The sequence below is a fragment of the Rousettus aegyptiacus genome, unplaced genomic scaffold (assembly GCF_014176215.1).
Source record: "Rousettus aegyptiacus isolate mRouAeg1 unplaced genomic scaffold, mRouAeg1.p scaffold_m13_p_1, whole genome shotgun sequence".
NCBI lineage: Eukaryota > Metazoa > Chordata > Mammalia > Chiroptera > Pteropodidae > Rousettus > Rousettus aegyptiacus.
In genome coordinates this window covers 99,726,525-99,752,987 of record NW_023416284.1, presented here as the reverse complement: position 1 = coordinate 99,752,987, position 26,463 = coordinate 99,726,525, and the positions used below count along the sequence as shown (strand labels likewise).

At 50.9% G+C, this 26,463-nt stretch overlaps 1 protein-coding gene across 4 annotated transcripts in view; it reads right to left on the bottom strand.

Moving 5' to 3' along the window:
- Positions 1 to 18,692, bottom strand: part of TTBK1 (tau tubulin kinase 1) — a 38,167-nt gene extending 19,475 nt beyond the window's left edge. Inside the window, exons 1-13 of one of the 4 annotated variants that reach the window (XM_016128748.2) lie at positions 18,651 to 18,692; positions 15,494 to 15,651; positions 10,461 to 10,608; positions 10,134 to 10,207; positions 9,788 to 9,928; positions 8,900 to 9,004; positions 8,410 to 8,475; positions 7,866 to 7,958; positions 7,656 to 7,781; positions 6,164 to 6,318; positions 4,980 to 5,235; positions 4,585 to 4,763; positions 1,294 to 1,855 (exon numbers count right to left, since the gene is read on the bottom strand). In XM_016128748.2, coding sequence (XP_015984234.2) covers positions 1,294 to 1,855; positions 4,585 to 4,763; positions 4,980 to 5,235; positions 6,164 to 6,318; positions 7,656 to 7,781; positions 7,866 to 7,958; positions 8,410 to 8,475; positions 8,900 to 9,004; positions 9,788 to 9,928; positions 10,134 to 10,207; positions 10,461 to 10,608; positions 15,494 to 15,601 — 2,013 coding nt within the window. In that variant the 5' untranslated portion in view covers positions 15,602 to 15,651; positions 18,651 to 18,692. Of the gene's footprint in view, positions 1 to 1,293; positions 1,856 to 4,584; positions 4,764 to 4,979; positions 5,236 to 6,163; positions 6,319 to 7,655; positions 7,782 to 7,865; positions 7,959 to 8,409; positions 8,476 to 8,899; positions 9,005 to 9,787; positions 9,929 to 10,133; positions 10,208 to 10,460; positions 10,609 to 15,489; positions 15,656 to 18,650 lie in introns of those variants that run through there. The other 3 variants (XM_016128746.2, XM_016128749.2, XM_016128750.2) reach the window with 3 other exon arrangements.
- Positions 18,693 to 26,463: the final 7,771 nt, after the last annotated feature.

The following is a 26,463-nucleotide window of genomic DNA, read 5'->3' as shown; positions in this document are numbered from 1 at the left end:
CATGCTGTGGATCTTCAATCCAGCATTCGCGATTCAGCCACCATCTGGCACCCTCCACCCTTCCCCTTCCAGCCTTGTCCCTCAGTCCCCCCATACAAAAAGGTGCCACTGTGCCTGATTGGGTCCTCCCAGGGCCCCCAACATGCCCACCCCTGTGCCTAGTCTAGGGTCCCTCACACCCTGACTCCATTTCTCCCCACTGCCTGTCCATCCTGACTCTCAGGGCTCACCTCCCACATGGAGCCTGTCCCAACCACAGGAAGCTCCCCTGAAACACCCCCTGCTGCCCTCACCTCCTCTGACTACCCTTTCACTGGTTTTCTGGACTCTTTTCCCTGAGTCCTGCTCCCACGCTTTGGCCCCTCATTCTCAGTCTTTCTTGAGGGCTTCTTTTCCTCTCATCCCCTGAGGTGTCTCCCGGCTCTGCTCTTGCCCTTGGCTCTCTTGGGTGACATCACCCACTCCTGTGGTTTCCAAGATGCCCAAATCTGTATTTTTGACTGAAATTTCTCCACAGGCCTCAGAGGACATCCCACAGGTACACGAGGTCATTGTGTCCAAATCTAAGCCCAAGCTCCCTTCACACCACTCCGTGACAGCGGTGCCATCACCCAGAATGCTGGGCATCAGCTGAGACCCGCTCCACTCCATCACAGCCCCCTTGGTACTCTCCCTAACACTTCTTGGCTCCATCCGCCTTGCCCTATGTCCAGAGCCCCCACCCTGGTCCAAGCCACCAGGACACTGTCCTGCCGGCACTTGCCATGTGGCCTTCCTACTTAGAGTTTCGTGCCCCTCCAATCCACTTTCCACACAGCAGCCAGAGGGATCATTCAAAAGTACCAATATAATCATGTCACACCCCTGTTTGAAGGACTTCGGTGGCTCACCAAGTTTTCAGAATTGAGCCTCGACCACTTAGCTTAGCCCCGAGGCCCTCCAGGACAGGGCCCCAGGCCCTACCTCGCAGCCTCATTTGCTGCAATGTGCAATCAGCACAGCGTTTTCCAATAGCCACCTCTGGGCCTTTGCACACTCTGTCCCCTTGGCCTGGGAGGCCTTACTTCTGCTTTGTCACAAGGTTAACACTGCTCGGAATGCAAGACTCAACTCAGAACTTAGAGGGTACTTCCTCTGGGAAGCCTTGCCTGACACCCAAGCATAATTTCCGACCCTTCATCATAGCCTGCGACAGTCTATGGCTGGGTGGTAGCCCCTGCTGAGCACTCCATGCTCCAGAGCCAGGACTGTGGGCGTCCGGGGTTGGGACGTGGGATACAAGCCCAATCTTACCTGTCTCTGTGGGCCAGTGGGATCTGACTCTCTCCGTCGAGGGCGGGGTCCCGAGTGCAGGGGCGAGTGGGAAGGGCTGCCGGGCGTGGGGGGCTGGGATGTCTCTGACCGGCCATCGGCCTGGCTCAGCTGAGGTGGCGGGGACTGGGATGACATCTGCCGTGGGTCCTCCTCAGCCAGAGGCTGCATGCTGCGTCCCCGGGGCCGGATGGTGGGCTCTGGCCCTGGCCTCCGCCGCTCCTCACCCTCCTCAGGCAGCGGCCGCAGCTCCTCGGGCTCCTCATCTGTGGTGCCCGACGTGCTGGGCTCAGCCCCCGGGGGGAAGTCCTTGAGCTCCGTCTCCTTGTCAATGATGACCCACTCCTTGCTGTCGAAGTCCTCCTCCTCGGCCAGCGGCACTGACCGGAAAGCGTTGCTCAGAGCCTCCTGCTCCACGGAGGCTGACACGTCCATGCGGCCGCTGGCCTGCCGGTCGGCCTGGCCCGTGTCCACGGACAGCATCTGGGCTGGCTGTGAGGAGCAGGCCTGGCGCGAGGGTGAGCCGGGCAAATCCATTCGTGACCTGTAAAGCCACCCCAAGTGGGGCTCAGAGCCTGGTCTCTGTGGACCCCCAAGGACCCCACATAAGTGGCGGGGTGGGCTGTGACGCCTAGACCCTCTTGACCGTGACACCTCTCCCACCCTGGGCCAGGCCCAGTCACCTCCTGGATTGTCACCCTCCACCCTCACTCCCTGTAAAGATTTCATTCATTCAACACATCTTTTCGAACGCTTACTGTGTTCCAGGAACGTAAACACTCAGGAAATAAAATCTGGTTCCTATCCCCAAGGAATGCTTTCCTCCAGACCACCCCAGGGGAGCTCAATCTTCCTAAAGCCAACTTTCTGTTTTTCTGTTTGCCTGTCCAGTGCTCACATTTCATCAAGGGCTCCTCCCTGAAGCATCCAGGGCAAACACCCACTTGGCCCTTGAGTTCGCAGATGGTTTTTCTGGCCCCTTCTGCCATTACCCTTCAGGCCTGCCCGATTGGTTTCACCACCCCCAACAAACTCCAGTGGCTGCCAACCGCAAAAAGACAAAGTCCACATTCCTCAGCTTAACACTCCAGATCCTTGGCTGCCAGGCTAAGGCCCAGTTTCGCCATTCCCTTGGCCAGACCCATCTCAGATTCCCACTCTTTCCTCCAAATTGCCCAAGTGCTCACACCTCTGCACCTTTGCCCATGCTGTTCCCTCCACACAGCCTGTCCTTCCACCCTTTGCTGTACACCTCAGCTCAGATGTCACTTCCTCTAGGGAGCCTTTGCATCCTGCGTGGGAGTTATTTTTGCTCTCTCAATGCTCCCCGTGTCCCAGCTCATCAGAGCTGAGTACATGTGTGTTTACACACATGCCTGCCCAAGAGGCTGTGAGCTCTGCCAGGCAGGGACTGGGTCCCATCTGACTATTCACGTCTGGGGCACTGGCCTGCCTTGGAACATCTCTTTTATTATTTTAAACTGTGCTGACAATCTCAAATTACTTCCAGAGGTTCTCAACTGGGGGGTGCATTGGCCCCAATACGAGGGCATTTCTGGTTGTATGTGTGTGGAGGGGAGACCACTACACAAGGAATAATTAATTGTCCTCTCTCAAATGCCAGGGTGCTCCCACTGAGAAACGTGAAGGCTTAGTTCCTCTGGGGTGTGCACATCCCCCAGAGGGCTGACTTTCATTCTCCCCCAGTGTGCAGCCTGTGAGAGGGAGGGGTGCAGATTGAAGCCACCTGTGGGGCTTTCTCAACATATGGCTGCCCTGGCCTACGGCAGACCTGCCAACTCTGACTCTACACGATATTTTTCTTAATTTGTTAATAAGGCTTAAAATAAAAACACCCCTGAGGGAGGTCACCCAGGGTCTCACATTTATACTCCCATGTAAATGGCTGATGTCACTTCCTTTCCTGAGAGCATGGCTTGTTTTGATGTATGTAAAGGAGAGAGAGGGTGCCTAAGGAAGAGAAGGTCTGGAGATCAGGGATATCAGGGGATATCAGGGTGGGGAGTGGAGATGGGAAAAAGAAGGGGAGGCGGAAAGTCCAAATCTCATTCACTTTATACTTTCTTCTGCTCCTCAGTGCCCCAGAGCCCACCCAAACTCACTGCCCTGCAGATGAGATGCAGAAACCTCCCTCCCAGAGAAATCTCTCCTCAGCTCTCTCCTCTCCCCAGCATCCCTGAAACAAGGGTTAACTCTGAACCAAATCAATTTGCTCGTCAGGGCCATTTTTGGTGAGGGCATTTCCCACCTCTCTTCTTCACTCATTCCCCTTCCAAACTGCCCTCCCTCATTTCTCCGTTTCCGGAATCCTCCAGGTCACCCTGGATGAAAACGTAGGCCAAGCCCGTGTACGTATGAGAGTGTGTGTGAGGGCTTTCAGCTCCCTGAGGACAGCATCATATCCTTCTGTCCTGGGGTCACCACAGGGACTGGCATGAGGCTCCCCTGTCTCAGGCATCTCCACAGCCCAAAAGGGCGCCGTGCCCCATCCCAGAGGTGGAGTGCATTGGGGGGCAGAATCCAGAGGAGGGGCCATGGCTGAGGTGGGACGTGAGGGTGTGGAAAGGACCCCTCCTGCAGAGCTAAGCCTAGGGAACAGATTCCTTCCCTGGTGCAGAAAAGGCCTCAGCTCTGCTGTCGGGTGAAGCCCCACCAAGAGCCAAGGGAGGATAGGGACATCTCTCTCCCACCTGAGGTTGTCCCACCAGGGATCTAGCCCTGGTCCCTGTTGGCCATTGGCCACCCAAGGCTTACCTTAGCTCTACACTCTCCAACACTCCCTCCCACCAACAAGGTCCCCTCCCTAACATTCAGATCTCTAAGCCCTCACCCCCAAAACCTGGTCTATCTCCTCCTCAAGCTGAGTACTCCCAGAATCCTCCCAGGCACCTGCCCCCAAGCTGAAAGGAGCCTAGTCAGCTCTCTGAGGTATCTGTAATTAACCTCTAGGGAAAGAGGTTCTGGAAGCACGCCCACCTCATCCCTCACCTTCTCCTGGGCCTAGAGACCCCGCCTATGCCCCCCACCACCCATATCCCTCTGTGGCATGAGCTGGGACCTCTGCGTTCCCTATCCCCTCTCCAGGCCCTGTCATCGACTCTAAACAAGTCTGACCCCGAGCCCAGGTACAATTGTCTCAACACTCCCATGATCCCCCTACCTCTGCTTTGAATCTGGCCTTTCCTCCAGACGCGCCACGTGACGGTTGAGCGGACCAGGGGGCCCTTGACCATTCCCTGGTCCCAGACCCACCTCCTCTCGTGCAGTTCCACCCGCCCATCCGCAGTGGAGAGCCTCTCCGACTCAGGGCTGTTGACCCTCCGGTAGCGCAGAGAACGGACTGGGGTTGTCGGTGAGTCCGGGGGAGCACGCACTGGGGAGCTAGGGACCCCCACACCTCGGCTCTGCTCCTCTTCCATCACACAGGGGGTCTGTGGGAGAGGGGGTTTCTGTGAGCTGGGCCCACAACGCAGCTGTGGGTCAGGTGGTTTTCTCAGGGCAAAGGAGGTAGAATGAGGTCGAGCACAGGATGCTGGGGATTCTGAGATGGGGCAAGGCCACAGAGGCAGGGCCAGCAGGCGTGCAGCCCGGGAGAGGGCACTCAAGAGCAACGGGGAACGGACCCGCGGGCTGGGAAGGCCACCCACATTCTTCTCCCCGGCTGCAGTTACTTTGCCGATGTTGATCCGGAGTTTGTTCCGGTTGACATCTGTCTCCTCCCAGACTTCAGCCTCAGGACCCCCGGGATGGGGGGCAAGGTGGGGGCCAGTGTTCAGCCCCTCAGGGGGCCGCCCAGGCAGGATCGGAGGTGCATTCTCCTGGTCACTCAGGTGCTCGCCCTGCAGCACGTCCTCGGTGTTCTCCCGGAGAAGGTCCCCAGGCACTGGCGTCACGTTGACCACCCTAGAGAAGCCAGTAGGGAGGTCATAGGCAAGGCTGGCAGGGGTGCCCCTTTTTGCCAGCGCAGGCCCTGGAGCTCATTGCCCCCCATGAGAGTGAGCATAGGTCAGGCCCAAGCAGCAGTGAGGTGAACCTAGGCCCATTGCCACACCTGGCTCACGAAGACCACCCTCAGGTTAGCAGAGGACTGTACGATGTGACCGGCAGGGACTGCATGATACTACCTAGCTCTATTTATTTAAGAGATCCCGCTGCTTTCCAGGCTCTGGCCTGGCTGGCTTCCTTCAGACCAGAAATGGGGCTAACGAGAAGAATCACTTGAGCGATGTGATTGCAGCACCTTGAGCAATGTCTTTACAGAACTGGGCACCATAATGTGCTGACAAGTTCTGTTGAGTTTTCCTCCCAAATGCGTCCCTGGAGCCCACATCCACATCTCTCCCTGGCTCATTCCAGGGGTTGGGCAGGAACCCCCTTCTCACTCTGGCAACCTCTGTCTTTGTGCCCGTCACAAGGTTTTTAAATTTCTGACCCACAGATTACAAATACCTTAGACCAACTGAGAGCACGTGGAAGGCAGGGGCTGCATGTTTTTTCTGCACTTCCACAGGGCCTAGTGGTGGGACTCAAGACATGTTCATGAAATGAACACACGTGAGCACGGAGAAACAAACGATGGGGCTCAGGCAGCTTCACTCAGGGCTCCCTGCTCCCCAGTAAGGTGAGCAGCTCCAAATGAGGACCCCACTCCGTGTGCAGATTGAGGGTGCAGATGTGATAGTAGAAGTTCCCCACTGTTGATCGCCAAGAATAGGAGAGATGGCCAGGTGTGTCCGGGTAGAAAAAAGAGGAGAGGGCTGGCTTCTCGGTGACAGCTCCAGGCAGGGGTTACCTGGCCTCCCACCTGGCCATCACCCCTCCCAAGACTCACCCAAACATGGCTGCCGTCTGCCGGGTATTCTGCTGGGGCGGGGTGGATGTGCTTGTGGATAGGAGGGCGTCGGTGCCGGCCTTTTCCCAGTCAAAGGCCTCATTCTCAGCGATGCCTCGCTCCTTCATGCTGTTCTCAAACACCGACATGATCAACTGCAGGGGGTGGGGGTAGGGGGAGGACAGAGAGGTGACCCCAGGGCTAGCCAGGAGGAGGGGACAGTTGCTGGGATTGCAAGGGGAAGAGAGGGGCCTTCCAGGACAGGGATGGGCCGGGAGGGGGCATTGGAAGGAAAAGGGCACATTGATTTTAAATGAAAACATGCACATAATATGCACATCGGCATGCAGATTATCATCTCAGTTTGAGCCCCACTGACTAGACGTAAGCCCCCTGAGATCGGTCCCTTGATTACCGTCCCCAAACTCCTCTGCCATTTCCACAATCACAGCAGAATCAGCAGCAGCCAGGAAGCATCGGTAGTTTCCCAAACCCACCACCTGGGGTCACGCGTCTGCACAGGCAGCTTCCTCTGCCCGCGATGCTTTTCCCACTCTCCCTCTCCCCTCTGAAGACTTCCCTGATTCCCACACCACGCAGCTCCCGTGATTGGGCACAGTACATCAGCTTGAACTGTTCACACACCTACCTGCCAACTCTACATCTCTAGCAGCCAGCATAGGGCCCGACACAGGGTGTGCTCTCAGCTGTGTGGTGTGAGGGACCCCATGAAGCTGAGATAGGATTGGGGGGCATGGCATCCTACTGCCCGAGTGAGGCACCTCTGCCAGCAACTGGGGTTCTGGGCTCAGGAGGTACCAGGCAGCCGTAGACCCTCTGAAGCCCTCAGACCATTCCACTCTGACTGTGTTCTCTCCAGAACGCGGGGCGGGTTCTCTCTGCTGGAGGACTGCTTCACGAGCGCCCACTGTGTGCTCCGCATGGTGGCAGAACACCAGGCAGAACACTGCTGACGTTTCCCCCATTCCCACATCAGGGTCAGTGAGTCCCCTAGGAGTGCGGGGATGGCACCTCGGGAAGAGCACTGGATTTGGAGTCAGAAGATGTGCCTGAGTCCAGCCTGCTTTCTATCAGGCTATCGGCCTCAGTTTCCTCATCTATGACATGAGAACAATCATCCCACTCGGCCTCCTGCAGTGTTTTGGTGTAAAGTACTTGAAAGCACTTTGTTTAATTAATTGTTAAGTGCTAGAATATAACATAAAGAACATGCAATTATCACCAAAGGCTTGTTTTGAAGCTTAAATGAGTTAATGAATGAAAAACACTGACGATAGGGTAAGCACTTGATAAATCTTAGCTATGTCTACTCTTTATAAGAGCGCAAAACAGTTTCATGCAGTTGGAAGACCAGGGGGAGATGGTGAGGGCAAAGCCGGCAGGGGCGTGAGGCCTCGGCAGGATGGGCACTGCTGACGGCGGCCGCCCACGGAGAGGTATCCAGAGATGCAGGCAGGTGGCAGGCTCCCACCTGGTAATCAGGCTTGGTAAAGTAGTCGAGGCTGGCGATGTGGTCCAGGAAGAGGTGGAACTCAGAGGGCATGTGCTTCAGTAGCATCCGGTGCTCATACTTTTCCTTGATCATCCCTACCTGCTCCTGGAGGCAAGAGGCACAGGGAGATGGAGCCCCAGCTGTCCCCATGCTCCCCCACCTCCTCAGACCCAGTTGCATGGGGCTCACCTTGTCTTTGATCTTCCTCCAGGGCAGCTGGCCCACTGCAAACTCCACCAGCATGTAGAAGAGGGACCACAGGTCATCGTGGCGGCCCATCTCCTGGGAGCGAGGGGCAGGAAGGGGGTGACCTACAGCTCTCAGGTCCTTCCCTGGGAGCAGAGGTCTGACCCTTCACTGAAAGACACCCGTCAGGGAGGCCTGACACCCAGGCCCCTATGGGCGAAGCTGGGTTCTCTGTGAAGCTATGGCTCCCCCCACCAACCCACCAGCATACTAGAATCCCAGAGTCAAAACTTCTGTGTACGCTTTCTCTCCCACAGAGATCTGTGTTGGGAACAGAGAGTAGGAGATTCCCAAAAACACAGAAGATGTCAAGGGCAGAGCCTTCTTCCAGTCGGGGTCTCTGGAGTGACAGCTTCTAACCCCCGCCCCATACTTCTCTACCCATCTCCAGAGCTGCCGGCCCTACCCTCTGCCTCAGCAGCATCCGCTCTCCCTGACCTGTGCCATTACTGCCCCCACATCCCTCAGTCCTGGCTCTGCCACTCACCCGGTTCTTGTGGGCATTGACAGAGGCATAGCGAACAGTCCCTCGAAACCCGGCCACGTTCCGAGGCTGCAGAGGGGAGAACACCACCAGGAGCCTCACTCACTGCCCCGACCTTGGCCACGTGTCAACCCTGCTGACCGAGCCTGTCTTTGCCTACTTTAACTCTGACTGCCTCCCTGTGCCGCGTCTTGCCCCCGCCTCCCCCACCACACGCACTGGCCTGATCAGGAACAAACCTGGCACACCAACCCCATTCCTAAACCTGCCTCCTGCCCCTGCATCCATCCTTGACCAGAGTGGGCAGACAGACACAAGGTATGGGTGTGGCATCCACCAAGAGCCCACGCTGAGGGAGAGCGGGGACAAGTCAAGTGTGGACCTGAAGCTGGGTGCGGCTGACGCTGAACACAGGCTGGTGCTGCTCAGGCAGCTGCAGGAAAACCTGGGGAAGGGTGAGGAGACCAGGAGTCCCATGTGCTGCGATACTCACGGGCCGAACGTCCCCCGTGGTGTTGGTGTACTGCCGGGCAAGCCCGAAGTCCAGCATGTAGCACTTCCTGTAGGTGGATGGCAGCCTCCCCATGGCAAAGTTTGACTGCGGGAAGACTAGCTGTGAGCCGTGGGCTCCAACCCCACTTGACCCACCTCAAGGGGTGTCAAGAAACAGCTCTGATGAGGGACCCTCAGCCCACGTACCCTCACATAAGACTAAAATAAGCATGCGCAGCCAGTCACGGCACCTCATCTGGGGAGCAAGTGTGATTATCCTCATTTTAGAGATGAGGAAACTAAAGGTCAAAGAACTTAGGGGGCTTCCCCAAGATCACAGACCAACTGATGACCTAGGTGACAGGTGAACTGGGGTCTGTCTGGCTCTAAATCCCTGGGACTCCCCACCAGGGCAGTGCAGCTCAGTCTAACTAAGGCAGCAGGAGACCTACATTATTCTTGCTGTGTGACCTTGGGCCATTCGGCCAATATTTCTGGGCTTTAGTTTTCGCTCCTTAAGATAGGGGGTTTTTTTAGTACTAAGATCCAAGAGGCCACAAAATTATCTGCTTGGAATTCTTTGCCAAGCAACAGCCTTGGTCCCTTTCCCTTGATCTCCCTGTCCTTCAAACCCCTTCACTTTTCTAGGTTCAAGGACTATTCAGGTCAGGGGTGAGGGAAAGGAAGAGAAGAACGGGAAAAGGCATGGTCAGACAGGGGTGTGTGCTCCTAGGAGGCAGGAGAAGGCAGAGATGGGGATTGGGGTGGCGAGCAGGAGGAGGGGACAGGTAGTAGAGGCTGTCCTCACCCTCACCACTATTCTGGAGAAGGAACTCAAAGGAGAGGACATGGGTGTGCTTTGGAGAGGGCAGAGTGAAGCAGCCCTTACCGGCTTGATGTCTCGGTGCAGGAACCCCACAGAGTGGATGGCCTCAATGGACTCCAGGATCTGCTTGCCCAGCCGCAGCGTAGTGCTCAGCGTGAAGGTGCCTCTCGGCTGGCTGCGGCGCAGGTCGGCTAAGTTCCGGCCCTGGGGTCGGGGAGGGGCGCAACCCAGCTCAGTGGCCATCTCGACAACCACTGCTGCGACACTCTGCCCAGCATCGCCCTCAAACGCTTGTGCCCACTTCCCACTTCTCCCAGGGCCACGATCTCCCTTCCTCACTCCTCACTCCAAGAGTCACAGCTTAAGCTCTTGATGGACAGTGGAGGCAGGATGGGCCACAGGGACTCACCTGGAGCTGCATCACCACGTAGTTAAACTTCTCATTTCGGCCACAGCCAATGAACCTGCACACGTGGTCTTTCCCTGAGGGGCAGAGATAGGGGTCTCCCAATTCCTACTCCTCTCTTACTTCCAACCCTAAGGTGGGCTCCTGATGCGCCCTGGATTCCTGGTCGCTCAGCCATGGCCCCATTACCGCTCCACCCACCACCTCCCCCTGACCTTAGCCTCATCGTTGCTCTTAGACTCTGGTCCCATCTCATTTCACCTATCACCTGCCCCTTAGGCCCTGGCTCCATCACCTCTTCCCACGATTCCACCTGCCATAGGCCCTCACCTTGCAGCTTTTTGAGCACAGCCACCTCCATCTTGAGGACCTGCTTGGGCTGCTGGGCTGACTCCACCTTGAGGGCCACATTCTCCCTGGTCAGCAGGTCCATGGCCTCGTAGATCTCACCAAAGCCCCCGCCCCCGATCTTTTTCAGCTACAGAGATGGGGGGAGGTATAAGGGATACAGGAATCAGGCCGAGCAGCTCCTCATTTCACCCAATGCTGGGTCGTATCCTTCATTAATGGGAGGAAGGGCCATATTTGAAGGGGGACCCCACGTCTCCCTTCCTTGCCCCGCCTAGCAGTGCCCCCACCTCCTCTCCTGGTGCAGGAGACAGATAGCTCAGCCTATTGGTGGAGCAATGGATGGGCGTGCACACACATGCACACACAAACACACACACACACACACACACACACACACACACACACACACACACAGACAGAGCCAGATATCAGAGTGAGCAGTGGGAAAGGGTATGAGTCCGTGACTCCATATAGACATGTAGAAAAAGCTATGCAGAATTCTGAAGAGATAATGGACTGTCGTCAATCTTTTTTTTCTGGGAGGACAATAAATATCATGCTCCCCCATCCCCCACCTAGACTGAACAATCTCTGTCTGAAAAGAAAACCAGTTTCCAGAACCTCCCAGCTTCGGGGTAGATCCCCCAGGGAAACTGGCCTTTCCTAGGGTTGGCAGAATCCTGAAAGGTGTCACTAGAGGGAGACAGTATTTGGGGGAGGGAGCATTATTTGGAGAGAGGACTCAGGAAAGGGTCCTCACTGCCCATGCCTATTGCTGAAGCTTATGTCACTTCTTGTGCCCAGAACCAGAACAAGCCTCCTCTCTGGGGCAAGGGGCATTGTGGGAGCATGTGCGAATGGAGGTTTGGAAAGAATCTGCCCATTCCCAGAGGCAGTGCAGAAGTGATCCTACCCTCTAGGCCCCTCCTCCCTAGCAACCAAAGGCAAGTAGTGAGAAAAGGCAGGGGGAAGAACTGTTATGGGAGGGAGAATTGGCAAGGGGAAATGAGCAAAGCTAAGTTATGGAAAGAATTAAAATTTATGTCAAGTCAGAGGCCCAGGGCTCTTGGAGAGTGAGGGTGCTGCTGGCAATGGTGAGGGGACCAGGGAGAGGGTACTAAGTAGGGACTCTTTAAAAAAGATATACGGCTCAATTCTCAACTCCTCAGGGAGCCTACCCCTCCTGGCTTGCCTGCTGTCTTCAGAGACCTTGATTGCATCCTGTTGGCCTGGAACTCATCAGCCACAACTGAGCTTGCAATTGATTGGATGGTGGCTGCTCTGAACGGCCAGCCTGTAAACTGACTCTGAGCCTCCTGCATCTTCAAGCCTCCCCTTAGCATTTATTCGGCACTTGGACGCCCAGTAAACATTTAATGGTGGTTGAAATGTAGGAATGAGGAGAGGAAGGGGGCAGGGCAGAGCTGAGGACTGAGAGTACCCAGCAGGTTACAAGTGAAATCACTCTAGAAAGAAAGAGAAAGATGATTTAGAAGGGAAGGTTTAGAAGCGAAGTGGAAAGCTGGATGAGATTCGAAGGCTCTTATGCCCAGGAAGGAGACAGGGAAAGAGGAAGAAGGAAGAACAGTGAGAAACCAGAGTCTCTCTCTACTGAGATGAAAGTTAAGGTCAGACTTCTAAAAGAATTTCAGAGAGAAGTAGGGATAGATAGGGATAAAAGGGATCAAATATTTGGTGATGGAAGAAAATCTAACTCTAGGGGGTGAACACAAAATATATATACGACATACTGTTGCATTGTACACCTGAAACTTGTTGGATTTTGTTGATCGATGTCACCCTAATAACTTTTAATAAAAATAAAATAAAAAAGAGTTTCAGAACCAGGAGGGAACAGACAGACTCGAGGAAAGCAATGGCATGTCTTCCTCTGGGGAACTTTAAACTCAGGGGAGATTCTATTATCTTCTAGATTCCTTTAGGTTTGCTGTGAGAATGGAGGAAAAGCAAGGAGGAGGGGAACAACCACATCTTGGTTCTGTGCTCCAGACTCAGACATAATCTCAGTTCATCCCCAGAGGCACCTGACAACACAGGTGAGGAAGGTCACAGGAGTCGCCATTTTACACAGAAGGTAACTAAGGCACAGAGAGTTAAGTTGCTGCAGGTCACATGGCTAGTAAGCAGCAAAGCCAACCCCAGGCAATCTGAGGCAGAGCCACACTCTGAACCAGGACATTATAGGAACAGTTGATCACACTGGGCTTAAAAGTGTCAGTGCTGAGATTCAAGCTCAGATCTGCTAGGCTCCAAAACCCTTGCTGGAGACAGGAAGGAGGGAGGAGGGCTCAGGGTAGCCAAGACATTTCTAACACCTACTCCCCAACTTCCCAGCATGCCCAGGGGTATTTCTCTACCACCTTCATTTCCCAACTGATCCTATTTTTCTTTCCTTAGTCTCCTCCTTACCCCCAGCCACCCTTTACAGAACATCTCTGGGGTGGGAAGTTGGCTTTCTGTACCCACCCACTCACTCAACACCCCTCCTTCCTGGGCCCTACAGCTTGAGCTGACTTATATATCAGGCAAAATGGGCACAGTGACTAGGCCCATAATCTTTTGGGGAGGCATGAAAATGTTTTAACATCTTTTAAAAACAGAGGAAAAAACTGTTAGGTCAAAAAGAAAGTTTTAATATATAACAACATTAATGTATTCCTCTTTATACCAATGCAGTCAGAAAATACAATTTTTAGTACTTTATTATTGAGGAAGAGGCTCAGGAAGGAGACGTGCCCTGGATCCACGAAAGTCATAATGCAGCCCTGCCCACAGCCCGGTAACAGGAATATTCTCTCAATCTCCTTTCACCAGAACCTATTCCTCCCCTTCTACATTTTTTTCATGATCCCCTCCCCTCCCAAAGAATTTCCCTAAATGGAGGAGAAACATAACACGATAAGACCAGCACTCAAGGAAGAAGAAACCTGGTTTCTTGGCCCAGCTTAGTGTGACCTGGGGTGAGTTTCTTAAATTCTGAGGCTTCACTTTTCCTCCTCCATAAATAGAATTGGAGAGGAATTGGTCACAAAAAACTGTCAGCTGTATGGTCCTGATTCTTGGATGGGCTAATTCTTGGAAAGCAGTGTAGCTCAGTGGCTGTCAGCAATCAGAAAGACTGCTGGTTCTATCTACCAGTCATGAGAACTTGGAAAATTAGCTAATCTCTGTGCCTCAGTTTCCACACCTGTGAAACGAGGATTACAGTATCTACTCCACTGATTGTTGATATAATGTATGTAAGGCATTTTTCACAACATCCGGTGGCAGTAAGTGCTCAAAACAAATGTTAAGTTTTTATTATTCTTGTTTGCTATCCTGATTCTGACAAGCCTCGCCTCAAAAAGAATAAAATTGTTTTTAAATACTCCACCTAGTCCCACTGACCCTCATTTTCTCATGTCCACAGCCCACCTCTGAGCAGCTTGCTCTTGGTTCCTGAGCTCTGCCTCATGTCTCTGTCCCACTCCTTATGGGGAGATGAATGAGGGGAGGCATCTGGCACCCCACCCTCTCTAGTCCTCCAGGGGCCCGGGAGGTCAAGTGGTAAAGACTGCACACTTGCCCCCTTTCCCCAACTCCCCCTTGCTATTTCTCTTTCCATTCATTTCCCACCTCCTCCCTCAAAAAGCACAAGTTCTAACCCAAACTCCGTATGTGTGTGAACACCATCTTTCTCTCACCTCTTCAAGTGCAAATGACCTGCCTCCAATCTGCCAGCACAAGAAGCTCTTATGTCAGGGCACCAAGGGTGGGGGGGGGGGGTCTTGGAGGAAGACTCCTCACTTTGCCATACCTTCTTCCATCGATTACTGCCCTGGCTCCTCTTTCCCCAATTTCTGTCCTGTTACTCTCTTTCTCAAGCAGTTTCCCTCTGGGACAAAGCCATCCCCTTCCCTCAGCTCCCCCGCCCCTCCAGCCCTCCCCAACCCCAACCAAAGTCATCTCTCTCAATGCTGCCAACTTTGCCTCTATCTCTGGGCCTCTAAGGGACCTGCCCAGCAGGGTGGTTGTTGCCACGGAGACCTACTGGCACTCAGGCCCCACTCTCCTCTCAGTCCTGGAACCCTGAATGAGCTGAGCCTCACTCCACCACACACACACACACACACACACACACACACACACACACACAGGCTTAGTGTAGACCTTAGTGTGTATTTCCCCTCTTTTCCTTCAGGCTCCCCTCCCCAATGCAGACCCACAGTTTACACACTAACACCCCACTATCCTCCCCACATCATACTGACCCCATAATGCTGAGGGACCGTTAGAGAGCGCTTATGAGACGGAAAGAAATGGGGCGGGGCAGGGACTGATTTACAGTAGGTCCTACTGCCCAGACACTGTCTTTCCCCCAGCCTTCACGTGTCCCCCTCCCACCCAGACGCAAACCCCCCGCAGGAGACAGACTACAACTCCCAGCAGGCCGAGCAGCCTGAAGTCCTGGGCTGGAGGAGCAAGGCACGCTGGGAGAAGGAGTCCCGAGCGTTGCACCTGCAGCAGGAACCAGTGAGAGGAGGAGAGTGGATGGAGAAGATGGAGTGCGGATGCGGTGGAAGCATCCTGCTGGGCCTCCTTCCCCGAACCCAAGCTTTTCCGCCCTGTGCGGTAGCGGAGGGACACATGGTCACTCACGGCCCTTCTCCATCCTCCCGCAGAAAATGAGCCAACCCTCCCTCCTCCCTCCACCGTGCTCTGCAGCTCCTGCTCCGACTTCCAACCAGGAGTTGTTTCAGGCTGGGCCGGACTAACGTGACCTAGCCCAGAAAGGGGTGAGAGAGGGCGGGGCTGGAGAGTACACTGGGGGAAAGCGATTGTCCATAAGTGCAGGTAAAAATAATGACCTGCAGGCGCTATGCAAATGAGCTCAGGGGCATCTCCCTTTTAGGGTAAGGGCGCTGAGGGGCATGTGTTTTAACTGGTCTCCAGATTCCCTTCTCCACGCCTTCCTCCGCCCCTCCCTCTGCCTCACCGAGTCACTCACTCACCACCTTCCAGCGATCCTTGACCACGTAGTTGGCCGGCAGGATGTCGGCCTGCTCCCCTCCCCCACTCATGTTGGTTTCGTCCTTAAGAGCAGCCGCTAGGCACTGCATCCGCCAGCCGGAGGGTGGGGTGTCCGCAGGGCCTGCCCTGGGGGGGCCATCTACCTGGGGGAGTGGGGAGGGGCTGTAAGTGCGGCGGGCTAGGACCGACCTAGGACCACTTTGCAAATAGGATGGAGAAGAGCTCCATTCAAGCAAGGATCCTTCCAGGGCCCACTGGGAAGATGCTCCAGGGGTTACTGGGAGAAGCCCTGTGTAAGCACGCCAGTGGAGGTCAGAGGAGAAGACACTCTCCACAGGAAGAGAGGTACAAACTACACACTGGAGATGTGAAAACCAGCAACACAGAGATGAAAAAAAGGAGAGGAAAATGATGTGTGAACAGGCTGTGGGGAAAGCGTTTCCCAAAGAGAAGTATACTAGCTAATGTGGGGGAGACTTGCTAACCAAGGGGCACACCAGCCTGGGTCCCATGCTTATACTGAGGAGACCTAGGCCAAGTAGAACCAATCTAAGTGACTCAATCTGTGGCCCCCGGCACTCACACCTTCCCTGTGCCACGAAATGCCCAGAGAATTGTATCTCTGAGGCTTATTGAAAGGGGAGAACTGCTGACCAAGGAGTGAGCCTGTGGAGACGCACACCAGAGTGACAGAGACGAGCTAACCAACCATAGGAGACGTGATAATCAGAGGATGAGGAGATACCCAACGGCCCCTCGAGGGTGGTGCTGAGAGAAGGGGATGCAGCTGTTGACAGGTATACATCATTCTCAGTGGAGAGCCGAACCACTGCCACAACCCCGGGCTCAAAAAGCAAGGACGAGAGTGATGGGGGGAACATAAGGCAATGGACTCAAGACACAGATTTTAGAGAGACAGCAGCGGTGTGGCCACTCAGCGAGAGAGGCAGGCTGAATTGGGAGCCGTTGAGGGCCGCAGGGAAGTGAGAGCGGCCTGACAGAAAAATGACAGGGAGCAGCAGGTCTGCGTGGGCATGGGGTCAGAGATCCCCTGACTATACCTTTCTGTGTCTGCTCAGGAACCAACGAGAAGGATACATTAGGATAGGCAGGAGTTGGACATCAGGGAGAGTGTACCGACTGTGAGGGTTGGGAAAGCCAGCCAGTGTGACCCAGGGATACGCAGGTGTGTTTGCATGTGTATCCCTCTGTGTGAGTGTTTGTCTTTGTGTGTCTGTGTCTGTGTGTCTTTGTGTGCTTGTGTGTGTGACTGTATGTGTGTGTGTGTGTCTATGTCTGTACATCTGTGTCTGTGTGTGCTTATGTGTGATGTCGTATCTTAGTGTGTGATATGCATGTATGTAAGTAGGGAACCAGAAGAAATCACTTTTTGAGATCTCTGCCAATCCAGTACAAGAATGGAACCAGGATCTTCTCTTCTTTTCTTCTACATTTTTTATAAGCACATTGCTCTGCCCTCACAATGACCCTGGAGAGTCGCAGTTGGAAGGAGATCACTCAGGCTGGGATGGGTGGGTGGTGCAGACGGGAGGAAAGTCCCCAAGATATCTATGGATGGAGCGGGAACTCTGTAAACCTGTCTTTCCTTGGGATGGGGTAATTCTCCAGGGCTCCTGTGTCTAGCTCTCTCCTACAGGGGACAGTGAGGAATAGTGAGGGCATGGAAGCAACCTTCCACAGGTCATGATGTGCCATGAGGGACATGTGGAGAAGGAACCTTCATGGAGAGGGACACCTTTTATTTTTGTCTTTCTTCAAATGATTCAGCTGACTGTCCTCCAATCCACACAACTTCGGAGTATCAGAACTGTGAGGATATCAAATAGGCCTCTGCCCTCTTTCTGCCAAGTGGCATATGGGACAGGAATTTTCAGGGCAGAGAGGGCAATGGCAGGATGAAGGGAGAGGTAGGGAGGGGGAGTTCTGAAATAAAGGTGGAGAAGACAGGTGGAGGACAAGATAAAAGAAGCAATTGAACCAGTATGGAGGGAGCCTTGAGGAGTTGAACAGGGTCACCTCTGTTGGGATTTCGAGTCCTGTGATGATGGATTTTGTAGGCTAATGAGAAAATTTGGGGTCCTGTTCCCATTTTATAGACGGGCAAGCCTAGAAGAAAGTAAAAGGGAGAGCGGAGGCAAGAACATAAATGAGGGTTCCCTGCCTTTCCCTATCCACCATCCTTCTTACTCTCTGCCTCAGAGGGATATACTCAGCTCAGACTAGGATTGGATGACATGAACACCAGTAACTTGGCTGGCCCATTACTGCCTCCTCAGGACCCTTTGGGTGTGTGGAGGCATGAATATGCAGTGAGAGAGGGCTTGTGGAGGAGGTTTTTATGAACATCTTTCAGAGAGTGGGCATGTTTGAGAGTGTGGGGCCAACGGTGTGTGTGCGTGTGAAAGAGAGAGAGAGAGGGGTATCTAAGTGGTTGGGAGCTCCTCGTGGTATGTGAATATAGGCGTTAATATGTAACTACGCAAGGTGTGAGCCACGTGTGTTTGAGAATCTTGGATCCCAGGTAAGGAGAGCTAAAGGAGACCAGTGAGGGGTAATAAAAATAGATGAAAAAATGTGTGGGAGGGGGCAGAAGGGAATGGAAGGGATCAGGAGCGACAGGATCAGAGGGGGTTGGGTAAGATAGAGACAGGTGAGACATCATGATGGCAGGTGAAAAAGCAGCAACAGGACCACGAGAGGGGTTTCTGGGCACAGCTGAGGGGTGAAGAAGTTGGTAAGAAGGCTAGTGGGAGGAATGGGGGGACTGAGGACAAGGGAGAGAGGTTATGGAGACAGCTGGGAACGACTTGTCAGTGGTGACAGGAGAGTGAAGCCGCAGGGACAGGGGACAGTGGTGAGAAGTGAGGAACAAATCTTCTGGAGGGCAGGCGGGAGTGGGTGGGTATGTGGGCTGGGGGCAGGGAGCCGGTCCAGGCCTCAGATGCGGCCCAGGCTGTGTAGGCCAACGTCCCAGCTCAGGTGGAGATGACAGCAGGGAGGGGGCGCTGAAGAAGGCTGCGTTGGGAGGGAAGCCAGGCCCGAGGCCCAACGAGTCCATAGAAAGAGACCCCTCCTCGACCCCCGCCCAGCCCGCTGCCCGGCCCCGCCCCGCCTCACCTGCTCTGTACCCGCTGCGGCTGCGGCTGCGGCGGCGGCGGAGGCAGCGGCTTGGGGCGGCGCATCCCCCGGGGCCGGGGCGGGACAGGCACGGGGGCGGCTCAGTGCGGCGCTGGGCGGCCCGCTCCCTCCGGCGGCGGCGGCGGCGGCGGCGGCCTCCCGACCGGGACCATCCCGGCCCGGCCCGGCCCGGCCCCGATCCTCCTCGGGCTACAGCGGCGGCAGCGGCAGAGTGGGGAGCTGCCCACAATGCACTGCGCCGCCAGCATCAGCACCAACCCTGACATCACCGCCCCACCGCCCCGGCTCTTACATCACCGCCCTTTCTCTGACATCACGTTCTACTCTGCTCGTCTCTCCACTCCTTCAGCCCTGGGACTCGGACTGACTCTCTCTCTCACACACACACACACACACACTCTCTCTCTCTCTCTCTCTCTCTCTCTCTCCCCCCCCCACCCCCTTACCTCCTTCTCTCCCTTCCCCTCTTCCCCCTCCCCGCCCCACGGTCCTGCCCAGCTCTTAGGATCTCCTCACTAGTCTCAGCCATTTACTTGATCCCCATCCCCAAGCAGGGCCCCGTCACTCCTTACCTGAACCCATAAACCTCACCTGTCTCCATCACCCATTATCTTCTCTACTCCCAGCAAGTTCCTGTCACTCCTCACCTGTCCCCAGCAGCCTCAACTGAATTCCTGACTCCATCCTCCATATGTTCATGTTACTTTCCTCTAAACTCATTCCCCCTCACCTCTACCTAACCTGCGATATGTCCCCATCCTCCATTTCTTCAAACACTACCCCTGACCTTTAACTCTCACCTCACCACATATACGCACCTGGTATCCTGGCTCGACCTGTCCTTCTCTTTCTTTTTTTGTTTCTTTCATCTATGACAAATTCTGTCATTGTTTATTATTGCTTACCAAATAAGATGCACACTCTTTACTGTGACATTAAAAATTTTTCCCAACATGGGCCTACCAAGGCTATTATTACCCTTTTGACAGATTGGATTACTCAACATCCCTCAAATGTACTTTGTACTTTGTCTCTCTCAGGTCCTTCCTTCCATCCTCATGCCTTCAATAAATGCTTACTGAACACTTTCAATACCGACAATAATAGTAGCAGCAGCTATTTACTCATGCCAGACACTGTTCTAACTTTATACATATTAACTCATTTAATCCTCATAACACCCTATGCGGTAGGATTACTAATGTCATACCCATTTTATAGACGAGGAAACTAAGACACAGAATTTGGGTAATTTGCCTCAGATTACACAGCTAACAAGTGGCAGAGATGGGATTCAAACTCTGACTCTAGAGTCCATGCTCCTAACCACTATTCTGGAAGGAAGGATCATTGAGTCTGCAAGAATAATCAGAGGAGGCTTTTCAGAGGTGTATTTGACTGTCATTTGAAGGATTAGAAGTTTTCCAGTTGACAAGTGGGGCCAGGGCAGACAGAGTCTGGGAGAGATTTCCAGGCTGAGAGGACAGCCTGAGGTGAGCTGGGGGTGGGCATGTGCAAAATTGTGAAGGACCTCGTGTGCCACACTAAGAAGATCGGATTTTCTCCACTTGCTTTTTGAAAGTGTAGTGGATAGTGTGGCGAGCCATCCAGATGCTTCTTCGGAATCTAAGTAGCCATTCCCCCAGCCACCTAGGGTGCCAAAGGCCTATCGGCTGACTCTCTGGAGATTGCCCTTGGCCTAGGGAGATGCCTCTCCCAAGATCATGCGCCATTCCTGGGGCATCCCATGGCTAATCCATGATCAACCTATGAGTACAAAGGCCTGACCCCTTCCCCTCAACTCAGGGACAGCTCTGAAGGGACATCCCATTTTCAAAACACCTAATAGGATAAAAACACCTAATAGGATCTGTTGAGAATGCATCAAAACTCAACTTCCCCTCTGCCCGATGCTGTTTTCTTCACTTCCCCACAGATGTTGGTCCTCAGAGCACTTTTAAATAAGCCTACTGCCTGCTTATCTCTGACTCAGTCACTGCCCAGGGCAATTAGACCTTCAGAAAGGAAATCACTGAAGAATTTTGAGCAGAAATAAGACAGTCTGATCTGAGTATTGGATTAGAATTTAAGGTTGACAATTTTTTTTCAATACTTTAAAAATGTTCCTCTACTGTCTTCTAGCTTGCATTGTTTCTGATGAGAAATCTGCAATCATTCTTATCTTTGCTTCTCTGTATCTAATGTGTCTTACTCCTCTGGCTATTTTTAAGATTTTCTCTACATCACTGGTTTTAAGCTATTCGATTATGATGTGACTTGCTGTAGTTTTATTCACTTTTCTTGTGCTTAGGGTTTGTTGACCTTCTTGTGTCTGTGGATTTATAGTTTTCATCAAGTTTGAAAATTTTTTCATCCATTATTTTCTCAAATATTTATTCTGCCCTCCACTTTCCTTCACGGACTACAATTACTCTGTATAATAGGCTGTTGAAGTTGTCCCACAGCTCACTTATGCTTTGTTCATTTTTTCCCCGTCTTTTTTCTCACCATGTTTCATTTTGAACGGCTTCTACTTCTTATGTATTTAAGCTTATTAATCTTTTCTTTTGCAGTGTCTAATCCAGTGATATTTCCATTCAATTTAATTTTCATTGTAGTTTACATGAAGTTCGATCTGGGTCTTTTAAAAATCTTCCATGTTCATTTTTTTTCTAACTTCTTAAACATACTGAATAGTTATAACTCTTTTAAAGTACTCTACTGATTTTATTATCTAAATAATTTCCAAATCCATTTTATTTTTCTTCTTACTATGAGTCATATATTTCTGCTCCTTTCCATACTGTAAATTTTTATTGGATGCCAAATATTGTGACTTTTTTGCTGTTGAATCCTGAATATTTTTGGATTTCAGTAAATATTCTTAACCTCTGTTCAGAGATGCAATTTATTTACTTGGAAATAGTTTGATCTTTTCAAGGCTTACTTTTGAAGTCTTTGTTAGATAGGACCTGAGCAACCTCTAATCTAGGGCTAATTTTCCCCCACCACTGAGGCAAATCCCTTCGGTATGATTTACCCAGTGCTCCGTGAATTATGAGCTTTTCCACATCAGCTGGAGGGAACAGGTACTAGTTCCATTGAGTGAGCTCTGAGGATTGTTTCCTCTGCTCCTTTCAGATGTTTTTTCCCCACCTGAGGGTTTCCTCACTCATGTGTGCTCACCAGTCCTCAGGTAACTATTATGAGGAGCCCTCTGAAGATTTCAGAGCTCTTTCCTACAAACTAGCAGTCTTGGCCTCCCTGGACTCCCCAGTCTGCCTCCTTAGCTCAAGGAAACAGCCAGGTTCAGCCTGGATTCCTCCTGCCTTCAGCCTGGAAACCACAGGCAACCTGCTGGGGCAAATGTATAGCCTGGATGGCTTATTTTCAGTCTTTCTGGGATTACTGTCCCATGCCGCCTGACAGCCAATGTTAAAACATCATTGTTTCATCAGTTCTGCCCAGTTCTTTTGGTCATTAAACAAAGGAAGGTATACATCAGCGAAATGAAAAGGCGATCTATGAAATGAATATATTTGCAAATCATATATGCTATAAGGGATTAACATCTAAAATATATAAAGAGAAAAAAATAAATTAAATATAGAGTTCATACGAAAAATATGAGAGTCGAAAACAGGTGTAGAATCTGAAAAGACATTGCTTCCAAAGAAGGCATATAGATGGCCAACAGGTACATGACGAGGTGCTCAACACTACTCATCATCAGGGAAGTACAAATTAAAACCACAATGAGATATCATTTCACAATGAGATATCACATCATTTAGAATGGCTACTACCAACATAAGAAATAACAAGTGTCAGTGAAGATTCAGAGAAAAGGGAACCCTGGTACACGTTGGTGGGATTGTAACTTGGTGCAACCACTATGGAAAACAGTTTGAAGGTTCCTCAAAATATTAAAATAGAGCTACCATATGACCCAGCAATTCCACATCTAGGCATTTATCCAAAGGAAATGAAGCCACTATCTTTAAAAGATATGTGCACCCCCATGTTCATTGGAGCATTATTTACAATAGCCAAGACATGAAAATAACTTAAGCATTTATTGATGGATGAATGGATAAAGAATAGACATGCCCACACAAACACAAATGGAATATTATTCAGCCATAAAAAGAAGAAAATCTTGCCAGTGTGAGAGCATGGAGGCATTGTGCTAAGTGAATTAAATCAGAGAAAGACAAATACTGCATCATATCACTTATGAGTGGAATCTTAACAAAGAATAACAAATGCATAGATACAGAGAACAGATTGGTGGGGGCAGGTGAAATGGGTGAAGGTGGTCAAAGGTAGAAAATTCCAGTTACAAGGAAAATAAGTCCTGGGGATGTAATACACAGCATGGTGACTACAGTTAACGATACTGTGTAGCCTATTTGAAAGTTGCTAAGAAATTGGATCTTAAAAGTTCTCATCCCAAGAAAAAAATTGTGTAACTTTGCATGGTGATGGATATTAATTAAATTTATTGTGGCAATCATTCTACAATGTATACAAATATCAAAATCAGTATGTTGTATATCTAAAACTAACACAGTACTATATATACAATTACATCTCAATTTTAAGTAATATTCCATTGAATATATGTACCACAGTTTCTTTATCCAATCATCTATCATAGGATACTTCGGTGCCCGCTGATGAGTGTACACACCGCTACATATGAAGTAGTCTTGCCCAAAACTGAATTTGAATCTGATCAAACCTCTAGATCCACCTCCAATTTACAGGACAGAGGAACACTTTAAGTGATACCACAGGGATATATAATCAGCCAACTCCAGACTGTAGGAAACTATAAGACAAAAAAAAAATGGAAAGAGGATAGACAGGGAAAATATGTTTATTAAAATAGACTTAAAAGATATGTCAACGTATCACATATGGACTTTATGTGATTCCTGCTTTTAAACAAATACATTGTAAACATAACATTTGTAAAACAATTGGAGAGTTGAACACTGACGGACTATTTGATGAAAAAAAAATCTTGTTAAAAATTTTTTAGCTGTACTGTAGTTACTTTTTTAAAAAGGAATATCTTTTAGAGACATATTAAAATATTTACAAGTGAAATAATTTGACCTTGAATTTGCATCAAAATATTACAGCAAGGAAACTGGATATGGGTATAGATGAAACAAGATTGACCATAAACTGATAATTGTTGAATCTCATTTTACTATTTATTATTTTCTATACTTTATTTTTGCCTTTCTGAAAACAGCTGTATAGTTTACTCAATAAAATTCCTCAATAAAATTGACCAGTTGTAAATGTACAATTTAATAATATTTTGTAAATTTATAGAGCTTTGCAATCATCACTACAATCCAGTTTTAGAACATTTCCATTACCCTCAGAACGTTTCCTTGGGCCCTCTGCAGTCAGTGCCTACTCCCATCCCAGCCTCTCCTGGTCTGCTTCCCATCTCTCTAAATATACTTTTTCTGGACATTTCTTTTAAATGGAATCATACAATATGTATTCTTCTGACAGTCTCTGTTAGTTTATAAGTTTGATGTTTTTCCGTAACAAAAACAATTTTGTTGACTTAAACGATGACTTACATTTGTATAGTACTTTGTGTTTTTGTAAAGTGCTTTCACAAACCACGTGATTAAGAAGATAACATTCTCACCAATTTTACAGATGAGGAAATTGAGGCTCAGAGAGCTTAAGGGACATGACCAAGGTCATAGAGCTAATTAGTAACTGAATTAGGATTCCATTCCGGCCTCCTGTCACCTGGTGAGATATTTCCCCCATCATGCTAAACTGCCCGCTGCCCTATTTATTCCCCCATTGCATCACTTAGTGCCCCATTCCTGCAACTATTGATCTGAGAGGTCTGAGCTGCAAACCTCACCAACAGTGGATATAGAACCAATCTCAGGGAGTTGTTTACCATCTGGAGAAACAGACAAAATATCCCTCTACTCTTTCGCCTTCAGCCCAAGGTGGAGAGGGAAGGACAGCCACATCAAAGGTGTGAACTCAAAGGAGATGGAGGTTTAAGACAAAAAGGCAAAATCGAGATGCTCTGTGTGTATACGTGCATGTATATTCCTTACCTGTGGGAAGAACTGGAGGGAAGATGTGCACATGGATAATGATGTTGAAGGAGGGTGCCCATCAAGTCATCTGGGGAATGAAGTTTCCTTCCTAAGGGGTGTGTGTGTGTGTGTGTATGTGTGTGTGTGTGTGTGTGTTACTGTGTCTGTGTGTGAGGGTACTTGGGAAGCACTAGTGCATAGCAGTGCATACACGTTTGCCCCATGGTCCGTGTCTCTGTGGTTGGGCCCATCAGTGGACAGAAATATCCTGAAGTCTCTTTGCCTTCTCTTCATGTCTTTGCATTTAAAAAAATTATTATTGTGTCTGCTCTGTCACCTCATATTTTGGTATTTTAATAGTTATCGTTCAGGAAGAATTCAGAAGAAACCTTGGATGATGTTTCCCTCTAAGGAATGAGATTGTGTTTTCAGGTCTCACTTCCTACTGCACACCCTCCTGTTCTATTAAATTTTTTTTTTTTGTCTATATGTGTGTTATTTTCATAACAAAACAAAGGGGAAATCATTATTACTGGCAAGCGCTGGTGTTTTTGTCTGTCTTCCTGAAGATCCTGCTTCTATCAGCCTACTATAGGGCTAAGCAGATTGCAAAGTGCTGTCAAATGCAACTTCTCATTTAATCCACTCTTTCATTCAACAAATATTTGATGTTTCCTATGTGCCAGGCTCAGTTCTAGAAGTGGAGGATATAGCAGTGAACCAACCAGACAAAAACTGCCGCCTTCCTGGGGACTTACCTTCTACTAGGTATATAGAAAGATCTACACAAAAAATAATAAATTGTATGGTACGTGAGAAAAGACAAGGCAGGGAAGGATGATAAGCAGTACTGAAGGTGGTGGTCAAAGAAGGTGACATGTGAACAAAGACTTGGAGGAGGTGAGGGAGCGATCCAGGGAGCCACCTGGGACCAAAAAAAAAAAAAAAGTTCCAGGGAACAGCAAATGCATAGGCTCTAAAGCAAAAGCATGGCCAGCAGTCTTGAGGAATAGCCAGGAAGCCAGTGTGGCTGCAAGGAAGTCAGAGTAATGGAGCTGAGGTTAGAGAGGTAAGAGAGTGACCAGAGCATGTGGGCCTGATGGGTACTGTGGGATTTTGGTTACCCTAAATGAGAAGGGAGCCATTAGAAGATTTGAGTACTGAAGGCCATGACCTAATTAATGTATTCACAGGGTCACTCTGCTGAGTGGAGACCAGACTGTGTAGTACTGAAGTGGGGAGCCTGTAAAGAGACTGTTGAGAGAGGTGGCGAGGGCTCAGAGGAGCATGGCTGCCATGGAGATGGTGGGTGGGCGTTGGAATTTAAAAATCTTTTAGAAAGAAACGACAGGAGTTGCCGATGGATTGGATGTAGGGTTTGAGAAAAAGAAAGGAGTCAAGAATGATTCCGAGGTTCTGGGCCCAAGCAGCTGGGAAAATCGAGTTGCCTTTGGCTGGCATGGCGAAGACTGGGGGCAGCAGGGAACGAAACGGGTGATGTGGGGAGGACCATGAGACCCTCCGGGACAAGTTCGAGTACAGAAGTCCAGGGGCGGTTGGTTCACATGGGTGTCCTTACCCATTCTCTCAGCTCCTCCGCATTTCACAGGTGTAAGCACTCGGGCGCCAGGACCCCGCGCCGGCCGGCCCGGGTCACGTGGCTGCGGGCTGGCGCCCCCTGGCGCGAGGGGGTGAGC